General features: G+C 47.2%; 1 protein-coding gene across 1 annotated transcript; it reads left to right on the top strand.

Moving 5' to 3' along the window:
• The first annotated feature begins 488 nt into the window (after positions 1-488).
• Positions 489-22,252, top strand: OPRL1 (opioid related nociceptin receptor 1). The gene is made up of 4 exons (XM_090020485.1): positions 489-627; positions 880-1,125; positions 16,532-16,887; positions 18,944-22,252. Exons 2-4 carry the CDS (start codon positions 899-901, stop codon positions 19,465-19,467), a joined length of 1,107 nt encoding a protein of 368 aa, XP_089876611.1. The 5' UTR covers positions 489-627; positions 880-898; the 3' UTR covers positions 19,468-22,252.
• The last annotated feature ends 5,022 nt before the right edge of the window (positions 22,253-27,274 follow it).

Below are 27,274 nucleotides of genomic sequence, written 5' to 3'. Positions count from 1 at the left end.
TTTCTGTGGGGAGGGCACTGCTCTGCATGAATAGATCTGGGGTTTTGCAAAAATCTAGTTGGTCTAATAAAAGATATATATCACCTCTACCACTCCTTTAGGGGTTTCCACTAGCTAGATGACTCGGTGGACTTGATCCACGCCTTAGCAGGGACCCCTCTAGGGAGCTGCAGTGGCAGGGCCGGAGGGGTGTGTGTGTGTGTGTGGGGGGGGGGGGGGTGCAGCATCCAGCCAGCATCCCCTGGGCTTGCTGCAAGGTGCACGGAGGTAAAAGCCCAGCCGAGTAACTCCTATGCAACCGAATTGGCAGCTGCCCCCTGGGACCCCTTCCGTGGGGCTGAGGCTTGCAGAGGAGGGGGGCAGTGCCCCCAGGTCCCCTCGGCTCCAGAGCTGGGCTGTGGTTCGCTGGCAGGCGGCTGCGGAGGGAGGAGGGAGGGATGGATGGAGGGAGGGAGAGGAGGAGGAGGGAGCATTGCAGAGGCAGCCGGGCTGGCCAAGGAGCTCCAGCTCCCCCCCAAGTTGGCTTCGCTCCGCAGCTGGGAGCAGAGCCCGGAGCCCCCTTCCCCGGTGCATGGAGCAGGGCACTGCCGGAGCCCCTGGGCTGCAGCAATTTGCCTAGCAGGAGAGGTAAGGGCAGCTCTCTGCTTAGCCGCAGCATTGAACTTGGCCCCTATTCAGGGACCCGGGAGGGGGGAACCTGCTTCTACCTGCTCTTGGGAGGCTGCAAAACCTGCAAAGGTTGGGGTGGGGGTGTGCATGCTCTCGGTGCTCCCCTGCCTTGCTTTAGGGAGAGGGGCATGCCAGTCCCCCCCTCCCCACCCCAGCCTTTGCCCGATGTCTGTGCCAGGCCACGATTAACTCTGCTGTCTGGTGCCCCAGGTCCTTGGCTGGGTTCAGGATGGATCCGCTCTTCCCCGCTCACCTTTTCGAAGACCCCGACTTGCGGAAGCTGCTGAATGAATCCTCCATGCTGAACCTGAGCTTCCCCCCCAGCTACTGGTTTAACAACGGCACAGGGGACAGCTTTCTGCCCCTGGGCATGAAGATCACCATTGTGGTCGTCTACTCCATCGTGTGCATAGTGGGGCTGGTGGGCAACTGTTCGGTCATGTATGTGATTGTCAGGTAGGCGACGCTAACATCTCCCCCAGGAGCTGCTGTTCCCCCCGGGGAAGGAGGGGCCCAGGGGTCTTTGCACAGCTGGTGGGAGCAAGCCAGAGCCCTGGGTGCTGCAGATGGGGGTTGTTGCTCCCTTCCAAGTTTTATAGGCTTGGGACTTTGGGGAAAGAGGGTCCCCCCCCCAGCCCCTTCCCAGAGATGGTGAAGGCTTGTGTCCACTATTCAGCAGCCCTCTGGTGCCTCCTAAAGGAAACAGAATTAACCCAGAGACTAGACCCGAATTGTAAAAGAAAATGCATGGGTGTAATATACTCACTGCAGCTGGGAAGGTGCTGAACTGGCTGTGTCAGCAGCAAGAGCTAAGATCTGGGGACGGTTAGGTAGCCGGCTATGAAGGCCCTTGGCTTAGAGCATAGACAAGCTCTCAGGACTGCCGTCACTAGGAGATTGTCCCCTTCGCGCTCCATGCGCTGCACGGCTTCAGCGTCTGCACCGGGACTCAAAGGCAGCCCCTTTGGTTTGGCCCATGTGGAAGGGAAATGACAGGCAGGGTCATTATCAATCCCAGCAGAGCTAGTCACTCTATTAAATGCCAGGTGAATAAAATATCACCCGGCATTGCAGAGAGGAAGGCGACCGTGCTCGCTGGAGTTGAGTGTCTGGCTCTGGTGGTATTTTGCTAGAGCGGAAGGGCTTTTCTGTAGCAGGGTGGAGCAATGAGCAGATGTCGCCCCTGCCGCGGTCCAGGTCCCAGCGTTTGCAGCAGTGGTTTGGATGGGCGTCTAGGAAAACATGCCTTTATTTTTTGCTTTCTGTTATTTTTCTCCATGAATCCGGAGCAAATCTTTCCTTTAAAAGTTTGCAGCACCCGCGGCAAAAACCTGCTGTTGGCAGAAACGACGCGTCTATTTTGACTGCTTGTTTTCGGATTTTGCTTTCGACACCCCTCCCCCCCACCCTTACATCTAGGAGGGCAATAACTCCTGTGCAGAACTGCTCACTCAGGGGAGTGCGTGGCTCACAGCCTGCCCTGGCATGGGCAGAAATAAATCTAGGGAGATCGTGATTTATTTGTCAAAAGTCGTATTATTTTTCCCCTCCCTGTAAACCACTCACTGCATCTTGCATTCATTCGGAGCAAGGCTTATTCCTGTGAGAGACCCCACTGGCTTCAGGGACACAGCCCCTGGCAGCAAATGCTACTAAAAAGCTCAGTCATTGGGTCTTTGAGAAAAGGGCAAAGTTTAGGGGCTCGTGTGTGGCAGCCTCAGTGGTGTTGCTACAGGGGACCTCATGCCCGGACCCTGTAGAGGGGTACCTATCTAGGACCATACTGCACCAGTTGTTCATTTGCATGGCCCCTTGCAAAGGTTTCGGTGTTCAGATAACCCTTGCTTTCCTGATTCCTTTCATGCCATCATTGCCACTATTATTTAGTACCACTTGCTTAGCTGCTGGTGAGCAGCTGAGAAGACGAGGCTGGCTGATCTCCCAACCCTGCATTGCTTATACATGCCCCAGGATCCATCCATCTCCAAGCCCCTTGCTTCCTCCATCCTGTGCCAGAGGCAAAGCCATTGCTGTGGGTGGTGGGGGGGAGGAAGCTATGGCATTTCACTTCTTCCCCACCTACCCAGGTCCATTGTGCTGCCCCAGTGTGGAGAAGGGGCATGGTCTCTCACATCCCCTGGGCCTCCTGTGCCCCCTGGTCCCTTGGCCGTCTCCCCCAGGGCCTTCATGGCACGACCCATCTACCAGCGAAGCATCGCATCCATCCATAACTTGAACCCTGTGAGCAGCTGAGGGGAGTGCACTGGCACACACGTGGGCTAATGGGAAGGGGGAAGCTTTCGGAAGAGGCATCTCATAGAGAGAAATGAGACCCTGCGGCGTTTAGTAAGGGCCGTGTTGTCAAAATGGGGAGCCTCACGTGGTCCTCTGTGAAGCACCTGCATACTGTGCAGTCAAGCCTTGCAATGCCTGGCTTGGGGGTGGGTAGGTAGGAGATGTGTGCAGAGGGGCTGCAGGCAGGATTTCCACCTCCGAGCAACCACAGAGGTGGCAAAAGCCAAAACCAAGTTTTAACTTGGTTAAAAACAATCACCCTCTGTTTTTAAATAGTATGTGTTGAATAGTTTGTGTTGGGGAAACCATTAGCAGGGCTACTGTCTTCCTTTCTCTGCTCATCCAATATCTGCTGGGAGTTTAGGCTTCTAGTTTTAAACTAGTATTACTAGATAATAGCCAGGGAAAGGACAGAAGTCCAGCAAGTAAATGAAACTGCATCTATTGTGTCTGTCCAAGAGTTTGTTCCAGTTTCTTAGTCTTACATCTCTTTGGTTCTTCAAGAAGCTTATTAGCAGGTGGGTTTATTCAGGAGGAACTTTTTGCATTACCTCCCTTCCCACATTCAGCAGATCAGACACAGAGACCCAATTTCACCCTTGGTTTAACTTCACTCGAGTTGACGCCGAGGATGATTTTGACCCAGTGTTTCCAAACTCTTGACCACAGCCATTTTACCTGGATCCAAAAAGAGTCGTGATGGCAAATTAGCTGGTAGTGAAAGGAAGGAAGCCCCTGATTTAGCAGGTTTGTCAGGCAGAGGTTTTGTGCTGGATCATTGACTGAGCCAGGTAATAGCGGCACTGACACAGGGAAGGTTGTTCACCTTGAGACAGAATGGGATGTCTGTGCTCATTAGCTTCATGTCTTAACCCTTGTCTTTTATGGGTTCAAATTCAGGGGCTTGTTAGTGAGCCCAAGATTCAGCTCTTGACAAGCTTCGCAGGATTGTGCATATGCTTTCCATAGATGGAGAGCAGCATGAGGAAAAAAGAAAAAGGCAGTCAGCTACGACACAGTCTTCGGATGCATTTTTTAAAATTCTTTGCAAAGCCAAGGGGCTTGATATCAATGCTCACCTCAAGGCCGGATGGAGAAATTGTATTATAATACTTGCAAGCATCTGGATCCATTGCAACATCGAATCACAGAAAATGAGGGCTGGAAGGTATCTCGGGAGGTCACATCTAGTCCAACCCCCTGCTCAAAGCAGGATCAGCCCCAGCTGCATCATCCCAGCCAAATATTTGTCTAGGTGGGTCCTCAAAGCCTCCACGGAGGGAGACTGCACCACCCCTCTGGGTAACCTGTTCCAGTGCTTGACTGCCCTCCTTGCAAGAAAGTCTTTTCTAATATCCAACCTCAACTTCCCTTGCTGCAGCTTGAGCCCATTGCTCCTTGTCCCGTCATCAGGTAACCAGAGAGGCTCCTTCCCTATGTTTTAGTCCATGGTGAATTGCAAAGCAAAGCCGAGGTGTCAGGGAGGTGCTGTCCTTTGCCTGCCTCTCTTGAAGAGAAGATGCTTTTAATATTTGGTTTCATACACCTCTGTCACTTGAAATACTGAGGGGTAAGTCTAAAAACCATTGTGCTTCCAACATTAGCTGGAACTATGGGACATTTCAGAGCTGCTTCTGGGTTTCCCCACCCATTGCATAACCCCATCCTGCATCTCCCTTGTACTTGGGGGGACTCTACATTCAAGGTGATTAATGTATTGGCACTGTAATCCTGGGACAATTAAACTGGCTGTTTCTGCTGCACAGCCCCTAATTGGCTGAGGCTGAAAAGGGCTCCCTTCAGGAGCATTATTTCCGTGACAGCAAAGAGCTATTGTTCAAGTTTGCCTCATCTGCTGCTTCACATTGATGGCCTATTGTTTGAGCTTCTTACCATTTGAGATAATTACTGCTCCCTCTCCCTTCTCCTGCTATGTGCGTCTTGCTTACGCATGTATTTCCTCTTCCGCGGTTGATGAATTTGCGGCAGGCTGTTGAACAGCAGGAGAGGTAGAGAGTTGGGGAAGAAAGGCAAAGATGGCACATAAAACTCGTCCTCTCTTGTGGGAGCCTGAATTTGTCCGTCTGGTTCAATGTGTTTTGTTTCAAAGGAAGGAAAAATAGAAACAAATGTGTAAATGTGTATTCCCAGAGACGCCGCCAAAGCAAAGAGATTCAGAAGCCACATCCAGCTCCTCTTGGCTGCTATCTTGTGATGCCCATCCATATTCTCAGGCACAGATGGGCTTTGGCCAGGATTTACCTATAACTTTTTACTCCTGCTGTTTTCTATCTGCATGCATTTGTACCATGCGTGCAGCCAAGATTGCTGATCTCCTTCGAGGGCTCCCGCTTCTTCTTTCTGATATTCATTTTCAAGCATTTTTGGTTTCTGAGAAAAGACAATGGGTTGAAGTCCCTGACATCATCTTCCTGGCCTTTCATATTTATCAGCGTTGCTGCAGGATCAGATGCGGAGAGGTAATTACAGATGTGATGACACAGCGAGGAGCCGGCTCCTATCTACCTCTTCAGATGCCCCCAGACCTTTAAAAACTGGAGCTGGGTGCCGCGTTCAGATCGCTTCTTCCCACTTCACCCTCCTGCAGGTCACCTTTGTATTCGCAGAGGGGCTCCGTCCCCATCTCAGAGCCCCGTTTCCATCCCACCTGCCACAATCGCTGCCCTTGCAATGACTTTACCATTGAAAAGGGCTGAAAAGGAAGCACGGTTGCCATTTGGGGGTGGGGAATTGAGACAAGGACTTGCACGCATGGAGAAGTTGGCGTCAGGAAGCTGCAGGGTGGGTTTCCATTATGCTAGCTGCTCCGTGCTACCCCCTGGGGTGGGTACAAACTATGTAGTTTTATTTCTCTTTCGAAGTGGAGAAAACTGCCAGTCACTAAGGTCCTCTCCATGTCTACAGCCTATGGGAAGCTGTGGTACTAGCTACCCTACTCCTTTCAATCGCTCCCTAGCACGGTGTAGACGTGTCTGATGTGAACTGGCCAAATTCATGTGCAAAGTCTCGTGTGGCAGGTGGGGATTGAACTTATTTCCTAAGGGTCTTAACCAGGAGCCCATTTTTAGGGCTGCAGTTGCTGCATTTTTCCTTTGCTAAGCCTATATTGGTCTCCCTGAACAGAGGATGAGGCAGGCTGGCAATGGCAAGACCCAGAAAATGAAGTTACTGATGAAAACGCCTGGCAGGGGGGTTGCAAAGGGGATGGAGCTGGACTGGTCTCAGTGGGGGCAGACGACAGGACAAGCAGCAATGGGCTCCAGTTGCAGCAAGGGAAGTTGAGGTTGGATAGCAGGAAAAACTTTCTCACGAGGTGGGTAGTAAAGCACTGGAACAGGGCACCCAGAGGGGTGGTGAAATCTCCACCATCCTTGGGGGTTTTTAAGGCCCGGCTAGACAAAGCCTTGTCTGGGATAATATAGTTGTGGCTGGTCCTGCCTGGAGCAGGGAGTTGGACTAGAAGTGGCCTCCTGAGGACCCTTCGCACCCTCATTTTCTATGATAATATTTAAATGATCAGACTAACAATTAGGCTCGTTAATGAAGTTTGTACACATTAGGGATAAAACTGAGCTGGAGTTTAACATCATGAAAGCTCGGTGGGCAGGGCTGAAGCCTGCAAGACCTCAGGCACTGCCGTGCTATCTCCATGTCCTTTGCTTCCTTTTTTTTCTCATTGCATGGCATAGCTGGGGCAGGTCAGAGAGAAATGAAATGAATATTGAGTGTTTGGCATTGTGCTGAGTAATCAAAGGCTATTACATTGTAATGGAGCAGCGGGATGAACATGCAGCTGATAAAGACATGCAGGGTCATGAAAGGTTTCTCTCGTGGCAGTGCAGCGGCTAGGAGGACTTGCTTTTCTCCATGATCCGGGGTGTAATAGGTATGCTCGCAACTCACTGCTTTCAGATGCACATGGCTACGCATGGCTGGTCCAAAGGGAGAATAAAAGTCCACAACTGGTACTAAGCAATAGCATGCTGCCTCTGTCTCCAGTGGCAGAGACCTGTGCGTTTACAGCTGGGGCTTTCTGTCCTGGGTGATGTATAAGAGCTGGTCACACGAGCAAAATCTGACTGCACAGAACTGGCTTGGCACAAAGAGCAGCAATGGTATCACCCTTGGCACTGGTCTACCAACGCGTCACAGCTCTGTCCCCCAGAGACATCCATTCGGGATGAGGGGATCCTTCCTTTGCTATAGCCTATTTTGTCCTGTTGCCTTTTGGCAGGAAGGGAGTTGCTTGCTGACTCAGTAGCCCTCCTGAGATGATTTCTGAGTTGCCCAAAATGGCCAGTTGGATTGCGTGGGGCCCATCCTCCCAGAAAGTGCTGCTTCTGAATTGCCCAGATGGCCTTAAAGTGGATGGAAACCTGGGTAAAGGCTCGTCATGCAGTAGAAGCCAGGGAAGCGAATACCGTGGGTCAGGTACACGGCATGTGATGGGGTCTAAAAACCCCTGCTGAAGCATGGACTGCAGTGAAACCATGCTGAATCTCCCAGCACAGCATTGGGAGTGGTATAGATCTCTGATCCTCTTTTCATCCGTGTTTCCCGTATCATTCATTCTGGAGTACGCGGCTATTACAGACCCTTGAGGAAGGGGCAGAGGGAGAGAGCTTGGCATTGCAGCTGGAGGTCTGGTGGGAAGTAATCGAAATAGCCTATGCACCGATGAGCGGCTCTGTCTGCATCTCAGGTGGAATTGGGAACAGCCTAATCGAGAGACTCAGGATCCAGGGCCAACAGGACTTGTGACCGTAACACTAATGACTCTCCAGGGTTAGAGGTTTTGAGCTGTCGCCTCCCAGCCCAGGCACTGGTATTCAGGCTGTGTGTGTCGTGTCCGCAAACAATCTGTTCAGAAGCTCCTGTTTCACATCAGGCCCTGCCACTGCCCGGGCACTTGGCAGCTTTACAAATCTATGGCTCCCCCAACAAGCCCTTCATTTGGTCATTCTGGGGATGTGATGATCCACCCTCGAAAGGTAAGTGTCACAACATGCCATCAGGGCTCAGGAGGAAAGAGAGTCCTCCCTTGTGTGGGGTGATGAAACTGGGAAGCATGGCATGCCTCATGCGAAGGACCTGAATCCCCCTGCTAAAAGAAAGGAGGAGGTTTAGCAAGCTGGGTTCCAGCTCCTGGGTGTCTCCTCCACCCAAGCTCCCCTGCCAGCCTCCTCAATGAATCATCTGAGAGCCTTCTTGTGCTTGAAGCAGAGGGACTGTCCCCTGCTTCGTGCGGCTCTTCCTTTTGTTCCAGTGGGGAGACTGCAGGTTGGAAAATATAAGGGATATCTGATATGCACGGGGTGCGGTATGTTGGCACAGACCAGGTTGGACAAGTCTGCATGGTTCAAAGGCTGGTGGCCATCCATTATGGTTCTTGAGAGACTGGGAGACCTGTGGGTTGGAGCCGCGCTTGCTCTCTGTAGACCAGGGATGCTGAGGGCAGGGCTGATTGCAGAATTGTATAAAACGAGGGTGGAAGGGACCACAGGAGGTCACATTTAGTCCAACCCCCTGTTCAAAGCAGGGCCGGCCTCAACTTTCTCATTCCAGACAAGGCTTTCTCTAGCTGGGTCTTAAAAACCTCCATGGGTAATGCTTCCATAACCTTGCTGGATAACCTGTTCCAGTTCTAGGATCCCTCGTGCATCACATTGCATCTGATGCTGCTTCTGAATTGCCCATCACATTGCATCCGATGAGTCAAGGGTAGGCTTCAACTCCAACAGCTGGGGATGTCCAAATCCACACCACCCATGCTGATAGCCCGGAGGGGGTAGTGTGACAGCTGCTGTGGTTGCTCACCCCATCAGCTTTCCTTGTACAAGGGAAGCCCTTAAGGTTGGATCAACCAGGTTGACCTCAGCTTGGCCTTGTGTGGAGATTCAGTGGCCTGAAGAGGCAGCACCCTGAATGGGGATTTGGAAACCACCCACCAAAAACAGTTTCAGAATTTGCAGCCAAGCAGTTTGCCTCCTCCCCCCACTCCAATTTATTGCTCCTATTTAAAAGTTGGAGCCAAAAAGAAGAAGGTGATGGACTCAGAGTTGCACAGCAGAACCGGCAACATCCAGGCCCCATGGAGATGCTGGTTTCTTCAGCAAATTTCCTTTCCAGACTCATGCAAAAGAGCAGCTCCAGCAAACTGCTCACATCCCAGCTGTGTGCGTATGCTTGTTTGCATAGGGACTGCTCTCTTGGTAGTGGATGGGGGCGGGAGCTTCCTCTTAAACCTTTGAATTAATTTCTGCCTTCGTTGGGATTAATTTATGAAATACGCTGCTCTCAGTTCCTGGAAAAAGATAATCCACAGAGAACCGATTAATTGATTTTGTTTGCACTGAATATTCTGGAAGTGTTTGGGAACGCTGCTAGATTGGGGTAATGGCTGTTTAGCTAGAGACTCTCAAGAAGCAGAGTACAAGAGACTTGACTGCAGAGAATTAATTCATTCTGCTGTCCTTTCCCCATGTAAAAGCACAGCTAAAGCAACCATCTTCCTTCAAAACCACTTCACTTTCCCAGCCTACTTCTGAGACATGGAGCAGCACTACCATGAATCCCATTTCATTTCAAGGACCCTAACATCCAGCTGGAGGGAGGGGGGCTGTGAATGCATCTTGAATCAGCCTCTATAGGCCTAGCTTCATGTATAGGACTTGGGAAGGACTATTGAGACATGGGCGGAGCATTGTTGGGAGAAAACGTGGTCCTAGATTGGATCTGCAATCATGCAGACAAGGAGGGTAGTAACCACGGGACTGGGTGCTGTCTTGGTTCTTCCTCTGCTCTGTCATGGTTAATTTTCTCAGAGGAGCAAAGGGCACCACTGGTCCAGAAGGGATTATTTTGGCAAGCTGGAAAGTGGGATGTAGAGTAAAACTGAAGGGTTGGCCTTTGTCACAGAAGCCCCAGTGCTCTGGGCTGGGGTTTGGAGGCCTTGTTCACTGCCCCAACCATGGGGCAACACCACTATGTCTACTGGATTTTTGATCAGCTTTAGTTAACAGGGGTGGCATAATGGTTAAACCTATCTTGCTGTGGTGCCAGGAGGGTAAGGTTGAGGGTTTTTTTTTTCCATTTTCATCCATAAAATGGCCTTCCTTAACCACTTTAACTTGAGAATCAACCTTGGCTTGGGTGGACCTTTGACCCTGACCTTGCTAAACAGGGTCAGGTACTGTGTTGCTCTCTGCTCATCTCATTCAGAAAAATAGTAGCTTCTTGCCCTGTTTCTCAATGATTAACGTTTTAGTTTGTGCATCTGTGAAGGATGTGAGCCACATTCCTACATATTATGACATTTATGAAGTAGGTCAGCAATGGGGGTGGAAGCTTGTGTTATCTGACCTGTTTGCCTCAGCTACACACACTCTGTAGAAAATATGATTCATGGCTGATCTCAGCGAGATTGTCAACTCTTGCATCCTTTGGCTGATAATCATTCTGTCACAAACATGACAACTTCGCTGTTCTTGAGACTGCCCAGAGCGTTCCCCTTGGGGAGCGATAGTGACTCATTGCCTTTCCACGCAAGACATCTAGTGGAGGCTCTTTTCAGTCCCTACACCAGTCCATGGATGGATGACCCAGGGGCCTTTTTGCAAACAGGGGGAACTGGTAGAATTCATGTTATAGTACACCACTTCCCAGTTTGGGGTATGGGTACCACCAATGGTACGCAGACAACCTGTCAGTGGTACATGTTACCTGATTTATTATAATTACTTTATATGACAAATATTTGCTGGTGGTACTTAAGGTCGAGCTGAAAAGAAATTGCTGGTGGTATTTAAGGTTGTATCATTTTAAACTGGTGGTGTGCAATCTGTCAGAGTTTGGGAACTGCTGTAGGGTGTCCATTGAAATGGTGTCTGTGATCTATGGAGAAACCTGGGAATAATTAAAATCAAGGCTAAATCACACGGGGGGAATGCCAACACTCTGCAACATCCTTTGTTATGCCCAATGAATCTGTCTTAGGTGATTTTCTTTTTTAAATTAAAATATTCCCCCTGCTATAGAACCCTGTGATTCTTAAACGTGAAGGTGCAGCTTAGTCTGAACATCTGCTTGCTACATCATTTTCTGAAAGCTTGTTTCCAAAAGGCCATCTGGAGCTCTGGGTTTTAGCACCCAAGGTTTGATGGATGCTCAACAATCTTTCATGTAAGATGAGCCTGAACTGAAGCCCTTGATTAGAACAAACTTGACCGTTAGCTCTGGAGATGCGTACAAAAGTTACCAGACATGGGCAAGAGGAATATAATCTGCAGGCACAAAGGCGATACCAGTGATACCGGTGCTTTTTTGTTGCGTTGATTGAGGCTTACTTTAATTCAGTGATATGCTGGAGAAATCTTTCTATCCATTTATTCCACCTAGGTGATTTGCATTAGCTTCAAAATTGGTACCACCTTAAGCTATGTTCATGTATCTATCCAGTGATATAGCTGGGTGAGCACACATGTACTAATTTTCTGACTGTTAAGCCAGCTTAACTTTTTAAAGTGGATATAACTGTTAGAGCATACACATATATGTGGAGCAGAGTTGACTTAAATGTGGCACAAGATAATACACCTCTGAGGTATATTATCTTGAGTCTCACTAGTTCAGTTGACTTAGCTCATAAGATGGCTGCTCTCATGTCAAGGAGCTATATGTGTGTATACTCCGATGTGGCTTAAGTTAAGTTGACTTAGTTAAGTCGCCTTATTTTATGTCACCTTAGTATGTGTATACACACCCATTATTAGGTGACCTTTTGAAATGATTCTTTACTTAGATGCTCACTGAAACCAAAAACAAGACCGTTTGCACAGGGCTTCCCAGTCTCCTAAACAGGCTGGACATTTTGTGTTTTGTTGGTGACAGGTGAAACCACCCCCTAACCTTGGTATCATTTCACAGCTGCTGTGAATGACAAGCGTCTCCGACCAAGATTTCTAAGAATTTACCAACGTGCTTGATTTTCTGTTTTTGAGGCTGGAAGGGGCTCAGACATACCTAGCATGCCCCACTGCTTCCATCAATGAGAAAATCCCCTTGACAGCCAGGGTCAAATGTCAAGCCAATAGCTGCTCACTTTTTTAAAGCCAAAGATCTGTTTTTCAGCAGTTGATTACATTTCTGCTGGAGGAATACAGCCACATAAATACCACTCTCAGGCACTCGCTAGATATGCTGCTCTCTGTATGTTGACCCACCTGAGGGCCCTATCAAATGAAAAACAGGCTTGGCTTTCTGGAGTGTTCAATCCTTGGTTGACCGTGTATTGCTGAAACCAATATTATATAGCCACATTGCTTAACAGGTTGCAGTCACATAGACCTGGAGGTTTGCTGTATTCCTGTAGGTAAGGAGCCATGGAGAAAAATACAGGGTAGATAGAGCCCTCCAACAGGTTGATGTATGAGCATGTAAGTAAGAGCAAATTCTCCTGGGAGGAGAGCTAGAATCTGTTTAAAATGAGCTCCCTAAGTTAATGCCCCATGGTTTTCTCTCTGCTGATACGGTTTGAAAGCATATTCAGATTAGAATAGAGAACAAATGCAGCTGGGTAAGATCGGCTCCAGCATCAGTAGCCAGCTAAAGGGCAAATTTACCCCAGGGCGGGAATACCAGTGGCTCGTTGCAAAGAAGTTAGTACAGCTTTTGGGGGGAAGATCTGCCGTATGTTCTGCCATTGCTATAATAATTTCACCAGGAAGTAGAGTCAAGTTAAGCTAGCTAAATAAACTCAAAGATGACCAAACAAACCGAAATCAGAAAGGGAACTGGGAAAGCTCAAATGCTTTGTCTTCAGCACTTCGTGAACATCAATCCTACTCAGGTTCTGAGTTTTGCCACATCTGTTCTAATAATTAAACACTTTGTGTTGACTGATCTCTGGTCTGATCAACAGCCCACTGAAGGCATTGGCGAGATTCTGGTTTGCTTTGGGACTTGCCCCACACATGCTGGGTTTCCATCACAGTGGATGGGACTTCCCGTGTCCAGAACAGAGGATGGGCAACAGGGTAACCTCATTACCAGCAGTTCGTGTTTGCTCCATGTTTTCAGAGCATCCTTGAAGCTTCTGTGAGTGTGCAGCTGAATCCAAGTCTAAGCAGACAGCGGGGGAAAGTGCTATCCTGACTTCATAATAAATAATTAGGATGTGCCTTGCATTTACCAAGAAGCTAATGAAATGCAGCTAGAAATGACAATGAGCTTTACTGGGCCATTTTTTTTGCAAGCTAATGGCCAAGCTGCTGACTTGTAAACCGCATGATGCCTGGCAGATTAGCTTATCTGCTAACGCTCCGAGCAGCATTATAATTAAGTGATACGTGATAAAATCCTGGCTTAACCTTACTAAGTCGTTTGTCCAAAGATGGAATCTGACCCTTCTTGACTGACAATAATGCAATTTAATGTTGGATTGGACAAGTTTGCTGAGTTGATACATATGGCAGGAAAATCGGTAGCACCATGGGAGACTGCCAGGCCCATGTTTTCCAATACATCTTCAGGCTTGTTCATATCTCTTGCTATTTATTGAGTTTTACAGGGGACAGGTGTATACGCAAAGCTCTTTCACCCTATTTGGTCATTCCTAGTTTTGTGATTCAGAAACTCAGATCTGTGGATTGATCTTCTTTGCAAAGGGGGTAAGAGCATTGGCAGCCACTCTTGTGCCCACATCCCTGTTGGCCTTGGGCTACCCACTGTCCATTAAGTGGCATAATTGCACCCAAAGCACAAGAAGCATTGGGAGGAAGGTACCTTGGGACCCTGGGAAGGGAAGTACCCCCATGAGACAGCTCGCTCAAGGTTTTCGCTCCATATCTGCAAGCTCAAACCCTTCTGCGTGTGAGATTTGGGTAAGCACTGGCAGGCAGACCCCCTGTGGCACTTACTCACAGCAAACTCCCCAGCTATTTGAAATTTCGGTCAGAGTCTTAACATTAACACCAGGCTCGCTCGCTCGCTTGCTTGCTTTTTCTGTCACATGAGACTCCTTTAAAGCACATTTACCACCATGAAGATGAAGTGGTTCCTCGAGATTACAGGAAAATGCTTCAGCCTTTAAAACTCTTTAGTTATTTATCTAATCACAACTCACAAGTGTATTCTTTAAAAAAAAAAAAAAGAAAAAGTAATCTTTCTGCCATGTTCCTGAGCCATTTTAGCAATTTAGATGCTTGCACAAGTTTTCTAGTAAATGAACCGCTAAGGGACTGGGGCAAAGAGCTGAGCTTGTCGAGAACATGGTGTTTTGAAGGCTGCTATTACACTGCAAATCCCTCAGCCTTCTCCAGTTAATGTTTCCAGCCAAAAGAAAAAAAAAGAACATCCTAAAATACTACTGTCTATGTCCCGTCTTACTGTTGAAAACATTTAAATCATACACAGAAATACAATGACGGTAAAGGACATAACGTAAGTTGTGGGTTTTTTTTTTTAAATGTAGCGTTCCTTGGGGTGAATTCCCATGACATTTGCAAATCTCTTATCATTAGCCTCAGAAAATGATATGGTTTGAATTTTTCTTGCAAATGGAAGTGAGAGACCTCCAAGGCTCCTCATTGTTTTGTAACGTTCGCTTCAAAATTAAACATCCAGCCTAGAAACCAGCAGTGAGAAATTGAGACAGCTAGAGAGATGCATTTGGAGGGGTAACTAAATGTCCAGGCATTCTGGAAGGTGTAATAATGGATGACATTAAACTTTATGGACAAAGACCATCAGCATCCATCAGCTTCCAGGCCAAGATCAATAGGAAATGTAGAGCCAAGCTCTTCCTTACCCAAAAGTATTTGGCTTACATAGAGACCTCTGGCTCATTGAGGCTGCATGGTGTTGAACCTACCGTTTCCACCAGCACTGATGGGCTGCCTGGCTTGAATAGCCAATGCAGAATGAATGAGCACCCAATGCAATCTCTCTCCCAAGATGCAGATAGCAAGAGATGAAAGAGGTTTATTTTAGAACGTCGTCTGTCTTAATTACTCCCCTTTTGTCATAAATATGATTAGATGCTGATTAGTAGGAGAAGCGAACATGAAGCCTGCTCCTGACAGTGCAGGGGATTTTTTTGGTAACAAAACATTCACAGTCAGAGCTTGCCTCAAGCTGAGCATTTACAGCTTATTATACTGCATTTGAGTCCACGCAGGCTTAATGGCTCATCAGACGGGCACATAGAAAGCACACCTGTTTCTGTAGTTGGTGGCCCACAAAGGAGTGATTGTGGCCACCATCACATCCGGCCTCCTATGGGTCCCCAGCCCAAATGGCCACGTCCCCATTTACAGCTGGGAGGCAGCCCAGAACAGAGTCCGAAATGCAATCTCGAGAGCCAGAACAAAATGCTTTGCATGGCTCTGCTGTTACTGCCTGGCTGTTGTATTGCCAGTAAAAAAATATTGTTTGCTATTACCCTTCCTCGTTGCTTTGCACTGAGTGTGCTCTTTGGAGACCTAATAAAGCCTGAAATGAACCTGAAACCACTAAGGGAATAAACAGTCTACATGACTCCAGTTACATCTGGACAAAAGATCTGCTCAGACAACCTACTGCCTTTAAAGACAGTAGACTCGAACAAGCCACAAATAAGGCGAGCGCAATTCTAATGCATCTCTATTAGAAGGGCACCGCCATTAAATATTTTTTCCAGACCCTTAAGTGGAGGATATGATTCACTGTAATTTCAGCTTTGAATGAGTGCTCACAGAGATGGTCTAGATCTGAAAATAACAGCTTAAAATGGAGGTGTTTTTTTCCTCAGTGAGATGACTGGGTTGAAAGAGATTTAGACCTGGTTTGGCAGCAGTTTATGGGAATGTGGGCGTTGTGTTCAATGGAAACAAGATCCGTCCCGTGAGGAGCAACTCTTTGCTCCTGTTGCTTATAACAGCTTAGTTTCAGAAAGTGGAAAGAGGTTTTTTTTAATTTAAAAAAAATAACTTCGCTTCTGACAATCGATGCTCTTTGCATTTCGTGCTACAGCTGTTTGGAGGGACAATGTATGCAGACGTGGTCAGCTTGGTCTTCAGGTTCTCGTGCATGAGTATCCCCCACTCCCTGGGTCACAGTCACTACATGGGATGATGTCTGCTTTGTCCAGCCTGGCTTAGTTACAAGATTTAAAAATTAGAACATGTGTTAGCCTGCTCTTTGCTTGGGAGTGGCTATTAGGCCTTTTTGTGGGGTGAGATGGGAAGAGGAAGGGACATCTATGCTGATTGTGTGATTTTTTTTAGGAAGTTAAAATGTTTGCCAAGACTCCCCATGCCTCCTGCTTGATTCTTTGGGCTGCACATTTGGGAAGAGGTTTTAGCTGTGGGCTTTGACCCTGGACTGGGTCTACATGGACAGACCCATTATCTTTGGTAGGAGTCTGCACCCATGCTGGGGTCTAGCCCTGCAAAGTGACTGCACAGTGGGTGCTCAGTGAGTTTAACTCGTTACTGATCCTTGTCGCCTCATAAGCGGTGCAGTTGGAAAGCAAGTTGAAATTTCCCCATTGCTCTCTCCTTTATTTCAGATTCACTAAGATGAAGACAGCTACCAACATTTATATCTTCAACCTCGCCTTGGCAGACACCCTGTGCCTGATGACTTTGCCTTTCCAAGGGACTGACACGTTCCTAGGGTTCTGGCCCTTTGGAAACGTTCTCTGCAAGATCGCCATCTCCATTGACTACTACAACATGTTCACCAGCACCTTCACCCTGACCATGATGAGCGTGGACCGGTACATTGCTATCTGCCACCCTGTCAAGGCTCTGGATATCCGCACGGCCCACAAGGCCAAAGTGGTCAATGTCTGCATCTGGGCTCTGGCCTCAGTCTTTGGCATCCCAGCGATGGTGATGGGATCAGCAGAGAACGATGATGGCGGTTAGTAGAAATGGGTGAACAGGTGATATCCTGCACAGGAGACCGCATCCCTGGGATTTAACCATGGTAGCTTGTTAAGTCCATGAGCATAACATCCCCTTCCCTCAGGGCCTTGTGAATAGGTTTTCAGGTCCAGTTTTCATTCCCACTGTACAACATTTTGTTTCTGGAGATAAAGTACTGGTAGTCGCTCCAACAGTTGGTGGTAGTAGTAGGCACTTACCTTCTGGTGGACTGGAGAAAGTTGGGAACATATCTCTCTGATACACACTTACACACTGTCAGCCTCTAATGTCTTCTCCCTCCCCCTGTCTAATACCTCAGTCTTCAGTGACAGGATGAAAAGAAAACCCTGAAACAATCAAACCCACTGAGCATTGCTGCGCGCTATGGGGAAAGAAAAATCTTTTCTTCTTCTCCAGCAATATGCAGCTTAGTCTCAATTCTCACATTTGATTAGCTGAATTTCACCTAGCTTGTGTTGACATGCTGTACATCTCTCTGGATGAGATGGTCCTCATAATCTCTCTGGATGAGAGGGTCCTTGTGTGTTTATACAGTAGCCTCCTATTCTTGGTGAAAGTATTAAGCGTTCGCTCTGCCACCTCATTGACAACTCAGCTCCTATATCTGCACCAGTGCAAAGTATGGTTATCTCAAAGCAGATTTGGGAAAGTCATGCCTTTATCTCTGTCTTCCTACCTGCTTTCCTTAGCCTACTTCTGTCTCCTCCTGCCTCCCAATGGGAGTACCCTCTCTTTGCCCCCCCCACCCTTCCTTTACACCAGTTTTCCAGTTGAAGAGAGCTGGCTGGATGCGGATCTCCTCCAGGGGCCATCAGCATTGCTAGTCAGCTCTACAACGCTGCATCCAAATCCCAGCAGTTCCCACTTCCACACTGTTCAAAGCAAATGCTGAACTGAAGAGGCTAATCCTCCTCTTGGCACCACGAGAGTGTTTTTTAAATACGCAATTTGAACAAAAAGATTCATAACCTCCATGCACCTCTCCCCTCTTCTGGTTCCAAGAAAGTTGAGTGCACTGAAAAGAGCATTATCGTTAGTGCATCCGTCCTACTTGCCTCCAGGCCTCAAGGGACCAATGTGCTTTCCTGACTGCTTGCCAAGCTTGAAATGAGATGGGGTAATCTTGGTCTTCCATAGTTTTAACTTTACCTTTTAATACCAGTCTTGACATATAACTCGAGTTACCCTTGCAGTTTTTGGAAGGAGGAGGATGGGAAAGAGGGCGCTGCATGGTGCCATAAAGCACGAGTCAGATTTTATTACCTAACCGTGGCATGTCCCATCGATGTAAATGTCTAAAATTATTTCTGAGGGTTTGTCCTAACTGGTGGCCACAGAGGTTGCCAAACCTTATGGCAAAATGCCAGGAGCAAAGAGGAGCTGTGGGTCGTCTTGGAGCATTTGTGCTTTGAGTCCTTTAAGGCTGTTGCATTGGTGGGGGATCAGATAGCAGCAGCTGGATCGCCTGACTTTCTGCATTTGTGTCCAGCATAACATGGGGAAATTTAGCCCCAAATGCTTTCATCCCTTTGCTAGTGGGTAGCACTCTGCAATCACATCTCTGCATTGGGAATACTGGCATTTCCAGCTGAAAGAAAACGACAGTGGTGCAGGTGAGCAGTGGAGGAGAGAAGGAATGAATGCATCCTGTTGAGTCTTGAGAGACTCACTTATTCACTCCACATCCAGCTGCCCGGGAAAACAACATGGCTCATGGACAAAGCACTGGCTTTGGGCATAAGAAATCTGCTGTAACTCTGATTATAGGCTGTGACCTTGGGCACGCCACTTGGCCTTTAGCTTTCCCACGCTCTGTTCAATTTGTACATGCTTCGTGGCAGAGACTGACTTGTACAGTGGATTTGTCCAGCTTTTAGCACAATGGGCCTTAACCTCTATCAGGCAGTCATAAACATGAATTAAATGGGCAATACAAGGGGCAGAAAGCAAATCGCTGCGTAGACAGATGTCGCACGCGTGTGCATCCCCCAAGCACGTTATTTTATTGTTCTTCTCTCCATTCTCTGCAGAGATCGATTGTCTCATCAAGCTCCCTTCCCCCGTGGGCTACTGGGATCCAGTCTTTGGGGTCTGCATCTTTCTCTTCTCCTTCATGATCCCCGTGTTGATCATAACCATTTGCTACAGCCTCATGATCAGGCGCCTGAAGAACGTCCGAGTCCTCTCGGGCTCCAAAGAGAAGGATCGCAACCTGCGCCGCATCACTCGCATGGTTCTGGTGGTGGTAGCCGTCTTCATTATCTGCTGGACGCCCATTCAGATCTTTGTGCTGGTCCAGTGCCTGGGTGCTAAGGCTGAAAGTGAGCTGGAATTGGCCATCTCCTGCTTCTGCACAGCCCTGGGCTACGCCAACAGCAGCTTGAACCCCGTTCTCTATGCCTTCTTGGATGAGAACTTCAAGAAGTGCTTCAAGAAGTTCTGCTTCCCCACCGCCTTCAGGACAGAGCTCCAGATGTCCAACAGGATGTGCAGCATTGCCAAGGATGTGGCTTATGCCTGCAAGAACTCAGAGGGGACTAACAATCCGGCCTGACTAGGCCAGGAAATCCCGATGATGGCTGCCAGTCAGAAAAGTCCAACCACCCCCACGTCAGAGATAACTCAGATAACAGCCCTTTGACAGTGGCTTTCCTACCCAGAGTTGCAGACTAGAAACCTAGGAGGCAGCGTGGGGGGAGGGAATATACAGGACTGCAAAAGCATACAGAAAAGGAAGTCATTCTGACGCATTTTTAACGAAACCAGCCTCTCCATTTAAAGACTGTGTTTTCACTTGACTTTATGATTCCTAAAGGACGCCAACGTGGTGCATTTTGCATAGGGGTGGTAAAGCATTCAAGAAGTAGAGGGTTGAAATCCCAGGGCGTATTTTGCCATTGCTCTCGGGGATGCAGACAGAATGCAAATCACTTTTGCTTGACTGGATTCGATGGATCATCAAATCGGGTGGATTGCAGACTGAGAATTTTATTGCTACTGCAGCACTCTGAATTTCAGACTTCATTGAAGCCAAAGCAAGGAACGGCAGCAAAATGCAAAACAAAGATAATTTCCAGAATTATTCATTGGCTGCAAAGGAAAAAAAAGAAACAGTCAAACACTCCAGCCAGCAGACAGCGAAGAGCTGGCTGCTCCACTGCATGGCTGGAAGTGTTGGATCAAGACTGCGTAACAAGAAAAGCATAAATGCCAGTGAATGACTGTATAGAATAAAACCATGTGCCTCAGAGGTGGAAAGGCAGGGATAGTAAAAAGTGACTGACACCAGCTGTTATGGGGTGAAAGGGAAGATAAATGAAGACTCATGTGAACAAGCTGGTGTTGGTTTTTTTCCTATGTTTTCAGCTTAAGGAGGTCTGGTTGTGTGTGTGCGTGTGTGTGCATGCATGTATAGGCACACAGAGACACATCTATAAGGTACAGCTACAGATACATCACTAGGGCATCACCTTAGCAAACAGAAATCTCTCCCAGCGGAGGTGAAAGGAGAGGGGAATGAATGATGGGGCTTAATCTGGAAAGACGAGGGTCTTTGAGGAAATGTGTTATCTTAATTTGGCAGGCAAAGTTCTATGAGTAGATGTGATATATTTTATTAGACCTACTGAGTAGTTGGAAAAAAGCTCAAAAACCCAGCATATCTTAATCTGGAAAGACATTTGGGGTTAGGGCCACGCTACGCAAGGTCCTTCAAGGAACTCTTGTCTTCACGGCAGGACATCTAATGCTCCAAGCCACCCTGCTATTCTTGTGTCATAGGGACAGACAGAAAGCTGAGGGGCAGAGACTCTTTCACCTGAAGTGCTTGGGGGAGACGGTTCCTAGGTTAATGGACACCTCTCCGGTTGCACATTGATTTTTCTGACAGCAGGCTTGCAACCACAAGCCAAATCATCTGCTCTGTTGGGTCAACTGGAGAGGAAAGCAAAGAGCCTGACCCTTCCGCGGTGCCTGTGAAACTAGAATTTCTTTCCTTTCCGTAGCACAAGAGTCCGGGAGGAGATTGGCAATGGTGGCTAAGGAACTACCCGCCTGCGCCGCGAGGAGCGGAGCTCATGTCAGACTCTTAGGAGCGGCCTCTCCTGCTCTCTCCGCGGCTTGTACAGATTTCATGTGAATTTCCCGTGCTCTGTTCTATGAAACGATGCATTTCCCATGCGTTGATCTGCTGCCATTTTAATGCCGTATTGTTCTTTATACACCCTGTATGGCAACACAGTGTTGTATTTCCATGTTGCTTGTTTTCACCTTAGGGTCAGGCTTGAAACACAAATGAAATGCCTGGGTCCCCCAGGTGGAAACCGGACCTTTGTAAACTATGCTACATGGGGCTAGAAGAAATCCTGCCCTTAACAGAAGCAAAACTTTTGCAATTGCAAACTTTTGCAATTAACTTTTGCCACTGCAAACTTTTACATTTAAGATTTTCTTTAAAAGAACTGGTTGGGGGTGGGGGGGGGGGAGGCACAGCAAGCACTTTGCATTGGAGAGTAATCACCAAACAATCACACTGGTCATGGGGACATGCAACCATCATCCTGAATAAAACACCAAGCATGCTGAGAAGGAACACCTATGACCCCTTATCTTGAAGGCACTGCTGGCTAACTGCACCATGCCTTTTGAAGATAGAAATATATTTGGGCAGGGGGTTACCTGTACATAACACCACTCTTATTCAAGGAGAAATCTTGGTTTTCCAAACCGTCAAGTCGCTCCCTCATCCGACAGTTTTTAAACGTTTGCACCCAAAATGTGACGGGGTTGACCCAGCTGCAGGTTCTGTTTCCAAAAGGTTGATGCAGGAGGGGAGACTCAAGTGATGGTGGAATAAAGAGCATCCACCTTCCTTTTCTAGTGAGATCTTTCAATATTTTATGTCCTTTAAAAAGAGAGAGAAAAAAAGAAAAGGCCTGTGATTTCTTCAGTCGTTCAGAAGATGCAAACTAGAAAGAATGGTATTTTTTTAATAATGTGATTTTTGTTAAACTACGCTGCAGCAATCCTACAGAGGTGAATTACTCGATATGTGTCTGTTTACTCCGCTTTTGGATCATTTGTGGCATTTTGCAGTGAACGTGTTAGATATTCTGATGTGCTCTCAGTGGAACCTGTTGTAAGAAGAGCAACAATGACGACAGCAACGACAACAAAAGCTTTATCATCCGGTGCCTCTGGAATGAAAGGGCCACGATTGGCTGGCTGGCTGAAATGCAAAAGCTCTTGTATTATCTTTGGAAATGGTTGTAACGAGATGATTGAGCTTCCGGCGATGGCCGTGTAAATGACTGTTTCTAGGTGGCTACTTGTGCTTTAATAAAGGGAAATAAACTCCTGCACTTTCAATGATGGTGAATGGCTTAATTGTGTGAATGGACTGGAATAGTTGACCATTAGTAGGGAGGTTTATTGGCTGGGGCACAGCTGGAGCCGCACAGAGGGCGCGTCAACACAAGATGCTACAAGTGGAGTAGACAAATTCTACTGCGCATTAGTGTGTCACAACAAAAGCTGTGCTAATGCGCAGTAGGATTAGCCTACTGTGCATTAACATCACTTAAAAGACAGCCACCAGAGCTACTGCACAGTGGTGCCGATTATGGCACATTAAGTTAGTAGCTGTTCCTGCTGTACTTAAACTCTAATAACAGGTACTAACTTAATACACCATAATTCGCACTACTGTGCAGTAGTGCCGGTCCACATCTTGTAGGTGACGCTAATGCACAGTAGACTGATTACGGTGCATTAGTGCATGCGTAGACATGCCTACAGTCAGCTGTGTTGACAGCCATTAGCCCTGTCCCATTGAAGTCAATGGGAGCTAGACCCAGGTAAAATAAAAATGATAAAACATCGGCAGCTCTGTGCTAGCACCCCAAGTTCAACTGTCTGTCCCTGAAGCTGATCAGTAAGGGGGTCTACTCCATTACTTGCTGGAGCCACAAGAGAGGCCTGGGTGGTGCGGGTGCATGATCAGACCCATACTAGACGCTTCTTGCGTCTGGGGAAACAGCTTACAGCTGCTGATCTGTCATTCGAGACAAAGGCAGATGATAAAGATGAAATAAGACAAACCCATCTGCAGACATGTGGTCATACCCAATTCTTTTTGGCTGCTACAGCGTTAAGCCTTGCCCTATTGTCACAGCCTGGGCTGCAGGAAGGAATGGTAATGTTTTCAGAGATGGACCCTTCCGCGAGATGTGTAATAAAGAAAAATGACTGCTGTCTGCACACTGATCGATACTCTTCCTGACTCGAGTGGATGCCAGGATGGTTGTTTCTTCTTCTTCTTTATTTTTATTTTTTTTAAGAAAAAATGAAAACCACAAGAAAACTGAAGCTTTTACTTTCTTGATCATTTAAGCACCAGATGTCTGATCTCATGGCATTTCTATAAAGCTAAATGCATTGCCCTGTACGGCATTTTCTCATTAACAGCCCTAAATGTTTTCCCTACCGGTGCTAGCACAAATCATCCCCACTGCTACCTGCCTGTCTGAATAGAAAGCAGCATAGGACTTGGAGCTCAAATTCTCATTCCTAAAACAACTACCTTGTTGGTCAAGGTACAATTTTCTGTGGAAAACTTTCCCTTCTCTTCACATAACAGCTTTGTTTTGGATTGTGTTTCTCTCCCCAATGCTGGCTGGCAGCCAGCTTTCACTAGCAATAGAGTTGCAATAAAAAAAAAAAAAAAGCAGAAATAAGGTAGTTTTTTTTAACAGCTGCTATAATTGAAACATGCTGCCTAAGGATGTGGCATGTAATAAATTCTCCACTGCTGGAAAATGCTACATCTTTTACAGAGAAATGCCATGGTTTAAAAAGAAGGTAATGGCTTCATGGAGAAAGTTGGATGTGGTTCTGGCTAAATTACATGGTAGACAGAGACAAAATGAATATAAGGGGCACTTTGGGTATTAAAATTTATGAATGAAGTACCAACTTCACTGAATCCTCAGTGTGCCAGTGGACTAAAATCCAATGTAAATTTACAGGAATGGTTCCTGAAATAAATCCAAGAGTGAAAACCTACAGCTGTAGCCATTGTGTGGATGAAGGCTTATTATTTCTAAGTTCCCTGAAGATGTCCTCACTTTCTGGTGGTGAGAAGGCAGGAAGCCTATAAACATTTTCCTTTTCATGAAGCAATCAGCTTGTCAGTGGGTGCGTCTACATGTTCATTAATGTGCAATACTTAGTGCACATTTAATTTAGTACTTTAATTTACTTTAATTTAGTACTAATGATGTACTAAATGTGCAGTAATTCACACTACCACACAGTAGCATTGGCGCACAGGGTATTTTTGTGATGCTTACTGCACAGTAGCCTAATACTACTGTGCAGTAGTGTACAGTTGTGCACGGTTTTTGCCCAGCACGCTACTGCACAGTGTCATTAAGCTACTGTGCTGTCAGTGTCTTGTGTAGACGTGCCTGGTGTCTCTGTTTTCCAGATGGATATTTCATTGCATTTCCAAAATGGTTGTACTTCCCCATCTTCATTGCTCACTCTGGCATGTTATGGCCAGACATGATAATACACACATAAAAAAACCTATCTTCTTCTCTCCCCGTGCTGACGCCTGGCCGCATGAATAAGGTGAATGATGATGATGATGACAGCAATGTTCTGTTTATTGAAATGAACTGGGGCTGCACCAGAAGGAAGTTGCAATCCTTTTTACTTCATAAGAGAAAAGGGGGATGGATTGTATCAATCCCATCCCTTTTGTGCATTTCCTCTGCGTAGGTTTAAATAGCATCTTCCTACAAGACAAGCTTTTCCCTTCTTGCTGGATTCCGCACCGAAACCCTAATTGTATATTCATGACTTCACGCTGCGTTGCTATGCGCACGTTTGTGATTGCCCAGATTCACCATTATGACTTTGCAGAAATCAGCAGAGCGCCGCGCTGTACACCTAAAAGCGTCCTCGCTTATGGGATGTTAATTCACGGTTTCAAGGCACATCCTCAAAACCGTCGTTAGGGGCTGCCTGAGGGACCATCCCTGCTCTTTTGCACATGTGCTATGCTCAATGTAGCTGAGATAGGAAGTTGATGAGACGGGTACAGGATTTTTCTGGATTATAGGTGGTTCAGAGGGGAAGGTTTTCATCCTGACAACTGACAGGAGGCAGGGGCTAGACAGAGGAGGCAAGACTAGGGAGAAATCAAGGTGTGTGAGATCCCCTGGAAGGTGTCTGCAGAGGGCTTTTACAGCAGGCAATTCTGGATAGGTCCCTGATGTGAACAGAGAGCCAGGGATGGAGTGTGAAGACAGGGGCAGGGGGGATACAGTCACAACTCTTGCCTCTGCCTGAAGTCTCACGTACAGACTGCTGATGCTGAAGTGTGCAGCAAAGCAGCTTTTAAAAACAGTGGAGAAGGGCATTCAAATGTGAAAGGACATGAAGGCCTGGACTCCAGGGACAGAGGGCTGCGGAGATTTGAGGCTGGAGCACAAACAGGCTATAGCGGGAGGACGTACAAATAGACTAGGAGTCCTGATAACACAGAAGGAGAGGAGGTGGACTGCCAGAGACTAAACCCATACTTCAAACCAAATATTTTTAAACATTGGGAAGGAAGACGTGCCAACAATGTGCAGTGTGTATTTACGCTGTTAAACTAAATTCCAGGGTTCCCTTCCTGTGAAAATTGCTAGTCAAATCACAGCTAAAGGGACAGGACTTGCATGTGCTTCACTGCACAATAAAAATGCACATGTGTGCGTGCTCCTGATTTGTACTCCAGACTGCTGGGATTGCCTACGCGGTAGGAGGCAGGGTGGGCAAATGACCAGTAATGTAACCGTCTTGCTCCTTGTGCACAGATTAGCAGGAACTAGAAATGCATACTGGGTGTGCCGAAGGACTTCCAGCAGTGTGCAGGCAATTCTGGAGCTGGAGAAAGCAATCATACATATGACCAGCCCTGTAGCTACCTTATTTTTCTGGTCCCTGTGACCTGGCTGGATTAGTTCAAGTGTATTATGCCATGCATAACACAATAAATGCAACGTGTGTTATAAGATGTGGCAAAGATGATAGCTAATAATCACCCATATCATCCCATTCTGACTCTATCACCCAAACAGACTGGATCCTGGATACCTGCATGGTTCTCTACAGCAGCAAAAGACTGCAGGCAATAGCCTTTGCAATGACTCTTCTAGTGAGCAATTGCTTCCCCTTGATCGGTTTCAGCACCAAGGAAACTCAGATTTAGAAGGCTCATTTGTAGTATCCGGAGCAAACAGAGATCATCTTCACCCTGTTATATCCTGGTGCTTGGTTATTAGTTCTTACTGTATTTATGATGCCAGGAGAGAAAGCAGCTTTTGCTCTGTTGCTCACCTCTCCCTTGCTCACCCACCCACTCACACCTTCCAGCAGACACCAGTGCTTTGAGGCTTGCGTTACTGCTCAGGTTCGTTCCTGTTTCCAAGTCATACGCAGGGTGGGAATTACTCCCTGATGAAAAAAAGCCGTTTCTAGATTTCACCCTCTCAGTCTATTTTAAAAAATGACCATGGAGGGCATCTGCAGAGCTAAACATACAGTGTGATGACTACTACACTGTCTTCCCATCCTTGGTGCCTTGAAAGTGTAGGAAGATTTTAGATGCTACTCACTTTTATTTTTTTTAATGTGCTTTGGGGAAAAGAAATGTCCCCGCCTGAAAGGGAGGGACAACCACAGGCACAGACCCCTCTTGATGGCTCTTACAAATCCTGCCCTTCATGGGGAGCAAAGCTTTAAGGGGTCTTGGCCAGAGATGAGCAAAGCCATTCTCTCTGGAGCCCAGGGATATTCCTGCTGCAGGGTTGTCCAGACACTCACACCTCCAGTGTATGGGAGGCAAATTGGTGCGTAAATCTGTGCAGATGTGATATCTTTTATTAGAGCAACTAAGTAGTTGGGAAAATTGTTCTTTGCTTTCAGGCACAGATGACCTTCTTCAGGCACAGAGAGAGTCTGCCTGAAGAAGGGTGTTTGTGCCTAAGAGCTTGCAAAGAAAAATTTTTCCATCTAACGAGTTGGTGTCATAGAAGAGCTCACATCTACCCAAAGGCCTATGTCCTTAGACCGACACAGCTACAACCAACAACCCTAAATCTGTGAAGTCACTGCCTGGCTCGTGCAATCCTGTCTCCTGCCTGCTCCAGTTGTTCAGCTTCACGAAGTACGGGAGCTGCGGTGCTCACTGCAAGAAACGGTATCACAGCTCTCACTGGCCGTGGAAGAAAGATCAGTGTCTGCCTTGTAAAGACCCTTGCTAGATAGGCACAGACAGGCAGATGTGGTACCCTATTACCAAGGGTATT

The sequence above is a fragment of the Crocodylus siamensis genome, chromosome 10 (genome assembly GCF_052110815.1).
Source record: "Crocodylus siamensis isolate JL-2025a chromosome 10, ASM5211081v1, whole genome shotgun sequence".
In the NCBI taxonomy this organism is placed as follows: Eukaryota; Metazoa; Chordata; order Crocodylia; family Crocodylidae; genus Crocodylus; species Crocodylus siamensis.
The sequence above is the reverse complement of the archived record's forward strand: the minus strand, read 5'-3'. Positions and strand labels throughout refer to the sequence as shown.